The sequence below is a fragment of the Contarinia nasturtii genome, unplaced genomic scaffold (assembly GCF_009176525.2).
Source record: "Contarinia nasturtii isolate CC-2019 unplaced genomic scaffold, AAFC_CNas_1.1 Cnas_scaffold_129, whole genome shotgun sequence".
Taxonomy (NCBI): domain Eukaryota; kingdom Metazoa; phylum Arthropoda; class Insecta; order Diptera; family Cecidomyiidae; genus Contarinia; species Contarinia nasturtii.
This window is the reverse complement of record NW_022197486.1, coordinates 11804898-11813033: the sequence shown is the minus strand read 5'-3', so window position 1 is coordinate 11813033 and position 8136 is coordinate 11804898. Positions and strand designations below refer to the sequence as shown.

General features: G+C 36.3%; 1 protein-coding gene across 1 annotated transcript; it reads left to right on the top strand.

Moving 5' to 3' along the window:
* The first annotated feature begins 590 nt into the window (after positions 1 to 590).
* Positions 591 to 7876, top strand: LOC116349484 (mucin-19-like). The gene is made up of 11 exons (XM_031780957.1): positions 591 to 820; positions 942 to 1317; positions 1519 to 1647; positions 1713 to 1867; positions 1947 to 2036; positions 2110 to 2372; positions 5889 to 6061; positions 6195 to 6689; positions 6867 to 7033; positions 7110 to 7202; positions 7270 to 7876. Exons 1-11 carry the CDS (start codon positions 671 to 673, stop codon positions 7753 to 7755), a joined length of 2577 nt encoding a protein of 858 aa, XP_031636817.1. The 5' UTR covers positions 591 to 670; the 3' UTR covers positions 7756 to 7876.
* The last annotated feature ends 260 nt before the right edge of the window (positions 7877 to 8136 follow it).

Below are 8136 nucleotides of genomic sequence, written 5' to 3'. Positions count from 1 at the left end.
AATAAACAAATTTTAAGATTGTTGGAAATTGTGTTTTCTCTTTAAGATTTAAATCGTTTCGAGTCTTGTGCAAATAAAATGGCATAGTACGTAGTCAATTTCTAATTATGACATCATCTTGAAGTCATTAAATTCATTTGCATGTGAATCGGATCTGACCAGCAAACCGTATTGATCTCATTGTCCGTATATAATTCAATTTTGTATTTCATCATAAATATGTTCGATTTGTTTTTACATACGTAGGCTCTTGTGTATATTGATAAAGAATTTGATATACTATTTACGGATGATATGTATAATTAACGTTTTATTCTCCAGTCTCTTCTCTGCGATGTGTTTTGCCAATGCTTCCACGTGCGTACATTTATGAGTCAAACTTTCGGAGAAATTTATGGTGATTAGAAATATTTCAGTTTTGGTGTCGGTTGTTGTTGTTTTTTTTTCACGAGAAACATTAGCATTTCTCTTACTTTTTCTCTGTCTCATTTCTTTTATGTTCGGATATTGAAATTGTATCGAAGCCGAATTTCGATGGATTTAACAGTGATGGGGATAAGGAAGTTTCAATAAAAGCCAGACAATCACTTTCGCTTGGCATCAGTCTGTGTTGAAATAACGTGAAAGAAAGTACCGTCGATCGAAATTTGATACAAGTGAATCGTTCAAAATGAAAGCATTTATTGTGGTATCGTGTTTGATTTTGGCTGTGACAGCCAAACCTCAAGGATATACCTATGAAAAACCAAATCATGATGGATTAAGTGTTACTCTTTTATTGCCACAATCACAAAATCAACATGTTCCATCATCATTTCCTGTACGTTTAAATACAGTTCAATGGGATAAAAGCTAATTGTGATCACATTATTTGGAACAATTTTTCATCAATGGCTTATCATTTGAATTGACTTACAAATACGTTTTCATTCTGATTACAGGCATTATCTACCACACAATATAGTAGCGGCCACTCGGTATCTCAAGGATATGCACCAGTCGCTTCACATCAGTCGTTGGGTGTAAATTCACACAGTGCTGGGGGTTCATTGTCGTTGGGTTCATCCTACTCTGTCAGCCCAACAGTAAATACATTTAGCCCACTTTCATTTGGCGGCGGCTCATACAGTCCAAGCGTGCAAAGCAGCAATTCATTTGGTTCAGGGGTGTCGAGCTCATACAGCTCAGGTGTGCAAAGCAGCAATTCATTTGGCTCAGGTGTGTCGAGCTCATTTGGTTCCGGTTCATCGAGTGGAAATTCTTTTGGATCAGGAGTATCACACGGTAGTGGCAGCAGTTTCTCCGGAGTATTAGCAGGTATAAAAGACAATATTTTCTTTTTACATTTTTCTTATATTTGAGACTTGATTCCTATTCAAATATATTATTTTGAATGAGTATACGAAATGTACGGAATTTCATTGATAGAATCAAGAAGAATCGAGCAATTAGCAAAAAAAAGAGAAATAAATTCACCGCACATAAATCATATCCTAAAATTGGTGTGAATATTTATAGCACCTGCTCCAAGTTTCGTACCATCACCGGTTGCTCCAGTCGCTCAAGTAGCTCCAGTCGCTTCATTCGCTCCTGTCGCAAACACATTAGTTCAAAAGCACATTTATGTACATGTACCACCACCAGATGGTAAATTTACTATTATTATTGTGTTTTATTTAGTTTCAATATCAATGCCATTTATATTCGTTTAGACGAAGAATTGAATGCCAAAAACAATGCAGTCGCTCCAGTTCAAGCACAAAAGCACTACAAAATTATCTTCATCAAAGCACCATCAGGCCCATCGGTTGCACAACAATTGGCTCAAGCACAACTCGCCCAACAACAATCGGAAGAAAAAACTTTGGTATGCACCAATTAACCACACTCATATAGTTGTATAATTGAATTTACTTTGAACAATGTATTTTATTTTTCTCCAAAAGGTTTATGTGCTCGTTAAGAAACCAGAATCACTTGAAGAATTACAAAATACCATCGCAAGAACTCCAGTTCAACAACCAAGCAAACCAGAGGTAAACCAAACTCACCTGCTCTAATTCATATAATTTTTCTTATTAATTTATTATTTTATTTTTATTATTTTAGGTTTACTTTATCAAATACAAGGCCCAACAAGAGCAATCTTCTCTTCCAGTTCAGTCTGGTTCAGCAGAAGCATCACTGCCAATTTCACCAGCTTATTCAGCTCCATCATTCGTCCCATTAGCACCATCAGCAACCGCACAAACCTTGGAACTACCTCAATCGAGCAGTTTTAGTTCAACTTCGTCGGAGTTTGCAAGCAGTGCTGTTGATTCAACCGCTTCCACCTTCGCGTCATCATCATCAGTCGATGACTCCTCTTCAAAGTACTATTTTATCTAATCCTTTTTCATGTCATCGAAAAAAGTTCTATTCTAACAAAAAACCCTTCTATTTTCAGTGTTTTGACTGGTTCAGATGCTGCAAACATTGCTGCTGTTATTCAACCACGTACACCAGCACCTGAATATGGTCCACCAAAACAATAAACATCAAAACGATAATCCACATTTAAATCACTGTCACTCAAACATCAAGTCTTATTTATTGCAAATATAATCGAAATATGTGAATTTTTTCTATACAAAAAAAATTAAAGAGAGAATAAAATATATTATAAAAAAAGAAATACAACCTTGCACTTTATATTTTGTTTAACAATACAAAAAACAATCGAAACTTATAACATTTACGACCGTATTTATATTTAGTTCATGGCAATATACACACTACAGTCCAAAAGTTTGAATACACCATTGCCAAAATGATATTTTGGAATAATCATGATTTTCAAACTACTTGTTCTACTATCTTATGTCTTTGACATTTTTGTCTATCTAACGATGTAGATGAAATGTATGTGTTGAAAGCAGAAAATTTTCTATGACGAAAAAATGTCATTAGTGCATGGCTGTGTTTAAACTTTTGAACTGCACTGTACATGTCAAATTTCAAATGATCATATGTACATAATGTAATTGGATGTAATGTTAAAGACATTGATTGCGTATATGCAATTTCTTATTTGCTAATCACATCAATGAAATTTGCTAAGAAGAATGGTAATTTATATTCAACGAAAAAAAAAAGTTACACTCTAAATTTATAAAGCAAAAAAAAGATTTGAATATGTTGAAACCATTGTGGTAAGTCTTTTTGGGTAACTTGCATCCAAAAAAAATCATATCACCAAATCTGAATGCATGTTTTTATGCTTTTTTTATTTTGCATAACATTTTTTTTGTTATTTCCAGGTCATTTTGCATTGGTTAAAATGTTGTCCGTTTAATAAAAATGCAAATTGAAATTAAAAAAAAAAACGGTTTCGTCTAACGAGCAAGGTGTTATCAACCAACTTTTTCTTTCATAAAAGATATCTAAAATTGCCCAAAATTAAAATTAACTCAACGATTAACGTCAATTTGAAAATTACACAAATAAGAGTTGTAGTTTATTTTTCTTCATTGCAATGCATTTATTTTAGTTTTGCTTTGATTTTATGATGTTTGAGATGATTTTTCACATGCTTTTTTCATTTTTATGAACTATGATTTTTAAGTTTCTCCAGATGATTTTTGAATGAGCTATTACGTAGGTTGCTCCATAATTTTTTTTAAAATGGTACTTATAGTGTTGCCCGATGTAAACCATTGTCATATTCGTAAAGTTTGATGTTTTGGTATGTATTCGTGCCCTGAACCTTTTGTCGTACGAACGCTATTTGTATTGTTTACAGTGACTGGTAAACTGCGACTCAACAAAAAAATGAATTTTACACGTGAAGATTTTCGTAAAATGATTTACTACGATTTTCGAAGTAAATTATCTCAACAACAGTGTTTCGATCGACTTCATTTGGCCTTTGGCAATGAAGCACCAACCCTTCAGACAATTTATAACTGGTACCGAGAATTCCGTTGCGGTCGTAGTTCGCTCAAAGACGAGTTTCATACAGGTCGTCCAAAATCGGCTGTTGTGCCACAAAACATCGATGCTGTCAGAAAACTGATTATGGAAGATCGTCATGTGACCTACCGTGAGATTGAGGCATCTTTGGGCATTTCATCCCACAGCATACATACAATTTTGCATGAACATTTAGCCGTAAAAAAGATTTGCTCTCGTTGGATCCCACATAAATTGACCGATGAACAAAAAATGGCTCGTGTGAGTTGGTGTAAAGAAATGCTCAAGAAATTCAATCGTGGTGCTTCAAAAGACGTTAATAAAATCGTCACTGGTGACGAATCGTGGATATATGCCTATGAGCCCGAAACGAAACAGCAGTCGACTGTATGGGTCTTCCAAAATGAAGATAACCCAACGAAAGTTGTTCGAGCAAGAAGCACTTCGAAGCGAATGGTCGCCTGTTTTTTCGGGAGAAGTGGTCATGTGGCAACCGTTCCACTAGAGGATCGTAAGACCGTCAATTCTGATTGGTATACCACCATTTGTTTGCCCGAAGTGTTTGGTGAAATAAGAAAAAACAACCACCGTCGCAAAATAATTCTTCATCACGATAATGCGAGCTCTCACACATCTTTTCAAACTACTCGATTTTTGACCGGTCAAAACATCGAACTGATGGGTCATCCACCGTACAGTCCTGACCTGGCACCCAATGACTTTTTTTTGTTCCCAAGCGTGAAGAAAAAACTACGTGGTCAACGATTTTCGACACCAGAAGAAGCAGTTGAAGCGTTCAAAACACACGTTTTGGAGATATCAGTTTCGGAGTGGCACGAATGCTATGACAAATGGTTTCATCGAATGCAAAAGTGTATCGATCATCTCGGGGAATAATTTGAAAAACAATAAAACCATTTTCGACAAAAAACAACTGTGTTATATATGTTTTTAAAAAAAATTATGGAGCAACCCTCGTATTTGATGATGCAAAAAATGCAATAAAAATGTGTTTTGCAACTTTTATCATAGAAATAATTTAAGGCGCCAAAGATGGTGAGTGAAAGTGAAATGTTTTAAATTTGCAAGAACTTCGTCATTATGATAAAATCTGTCACTTTTATTGATGCATATCAGCGATTGCACAAATATGAATCGAAAAAACCATTCCCCATTCATAATTGGTAATGAAATGAATGTCTGATACTAGAGCTTCAGGCGAGATCTACAAAAAAATGATAATTAAAAATCACAATCAATCAAATTCATCGTCATATGATGTATTTAATTTACGCAGCATGCTAGCGAAAAGTTGGTGATATTCAACCGGTAAGCGGCGAGGAAAGCGATATCAATCAGCCAATTTGTATACAGTTTTGTCCATATTGCATATGCATAATTTTTTTTTCATTTTGACCGAATTCGCATCTATCGAAAAAGATGAAAAAAAAAAACCATATCATATTGCGATGGTTAAGTAACAATACAAACGTTTGTGAATTTTAAAGAAAAAAAGATGATTGTACTGGAACCATTTACTATAATAGGTTGAAACCCATGTGTATGATGCCTTCGAATGAAATGGTGAATAGTTCAAGACGAATGAAATACATTTACATTGATACATAATTTTCCCATCTTTGTATTTAAATTCGGTCATGATATGATATTTGATTGCCGAATACATTTCCTTTTTTGCTGCTCTCTTTTTTGCATCTCATATGTATCATTAGAACCATTGAATTTGCAATGCAGAAAATATGAAAAGACATAACGACGAATGACCATCCCACACTTTTTTTTTGAATCGCTGCATATGAATTAGATTGGGTTATATGTCAACGGCAACAGTGTCAATGAATTGATAACACACAGGTGGTAAGGTGAGGGAAGTTTGTATCGTATAAAAGACTCCGTAGCTACGAACAAATTATCAGATCATCACTTGCATCCATATCGATCATTCGAAGGAGTTGTGTGTTTGAATTCAAATTATTAATAACCATTAAAATGAAGTTGTTTGTTGTTTTATCGTGCATTGCTTTGGCTGTAGCCAAACCACAAGGATACTCATACAACCAACCATCAAGTGGAATCTCCGTGAGCTCTGGTAAACTATCTCTCGTATTATTCAACAATTATTACTTTAACAATATTATCTAGTCGATTATCTCCAGCAGAAAATCATCTGATTTACTTTTATTTTATTTATTATTAATTATTTCTTGTTTGGTTTTTATTAGGTTCTGCTCCTTCGTACTCGACCGCCGGATCGTCTGGCTCATTCTCTGGCTTAAGCGGATTATCAAGCGCCACATACTCTGCACCAGCTCCACAATACTCTGCACCAGCTCAACAAGCTACATTCTCTGCTGCACCAGCTCAACAAGCCACATACTCTGCACCAGCTCCACAAGCCACATACTCTGCACCAGCTCAACAAGCCACATACTCTGCACCAGCTCAACAAGCCACATACTCTGCACCAGCTCAACAAGCCACATACTCTGCACCAGCTCAACAAGCCACATTCTCTGCTGCACCAGCTGCCTCACAAGCCACATTCGGTTCAGAATTATCGAGCGGTAGCTCATCATTCTCTGGTTTGTCAAGCGGTAGCTCATCATTCTCTGGTTTGTCAAGCGGACTTTCTGGATTGTCAAGCTCAACATTCGGTGCATCTGCTGCCCCAGCTGCCCCACAAGCAGAAACAATTGCTGTCCACAAACACATCTATGGTATGTATGAAAAACATTTTTTTTTGTTTTTAAAGTTTAAATATTGTTTTTAAAAAATTGATAGCATTACATTTAATAACGGAAAATCAACTGAATATGGTCCGAACAAATATGATGTTTGATATGTTTAGTGCAATTATTTCAAAATTATTTTTAAATTGTCTTCTCGTTGTTTAGTTCATGTTCCACCACCACAAGAAGAAGACTTTGCCGCCGAACCACGTTCCGTCGCCCCTGTTCAAGCCCAAAAACACTACAAAATTATCTTCATTAAGGCTCCATCAGCACCATCAGTCAACGTAGCACAACTTCAACAATTGACTCAACCAAAAACCGAAGAAAAGGTAATTTTAAAAATGACGATCAATGAAGATTCGATTTCAATTGATTTCATTCCGTTATTCTTTTTTCACCTTTCAGACTATCGTATATGTTCTCTCAAAGAAACAACAATCGCTTTCTGAAGTTGCACAAAACATTCAACCAGCTCCAACAACCCCAAGCAAACCAGAGGTAAACCAAACTCAGCTGTTCTAATTCATATGAGCCCTTTACTTACTTTTTGTTTACTTTTTACTAGGTTTACTTCATCAAATACAAGACTCAAAAAGAACAAGCCGTCGCAGCCGCCCCTGCTGCCGCATCAGCCACCTCTGCTGAATCATCATTCTCTGGTTTGTCAGCTGGCTCAAGCGGATTTTCTGGATTGTCCAGCGGTAGCTCAACATTCGGTTCATCAAGTGGATTGTCCAGCGGTAGCTCAACATTCGGTTCATCAAGTGGATTGTCCAGCGGTAGCTCAACATTCGGTTCATCAAGCGGTAGCTCAACATTTGGTTCATCAAGCGGTAGCTCAACCTTCGGTTCATCCTTGTCCAGCGGTAGCTCAACATTCGGTTCATCATCACCAGCATTTTCTTCATCGGTCGATACTGAATCAGTCGAAGTATCTGCCCCATCCGCACCAGTTTCAGCACCAATTTCAGCACCAGCTGCTGCTTCTTCACAATACTTGCCACCTCAACCTGCCCATCAACCTGCACAAACCTATGGCCCAGCTCACTAAATGATTTGAATTCGACTTTTGCCATTCGACTTGAATATTATCGTTAATGACTTGCATAGCTTAAGATCGTTATTCTAAAATAATTAAATTAAAAAAATAAATATTACGGTGACAAAATTAACTCTGAACAATTCTTTCATTTCAAACCATGACTTCTTTCGGCTCAATCATGCGCAATCAGACATTAGGCTCGAGCTATGCATATAACGGCTGCTATTTCATAGGCGCTATTCAATTTGTGTACTGTGTGTAACACCGAGTAGGAATATCATAGCCTACTATTCTTTTGTACATTTGAATGTGAGTACGAGAGAGATGTAGAAAATAACGCAGAACGTGCATAAACGCATTAAAACGAGTTAAATAGCGCCTATGAAATAG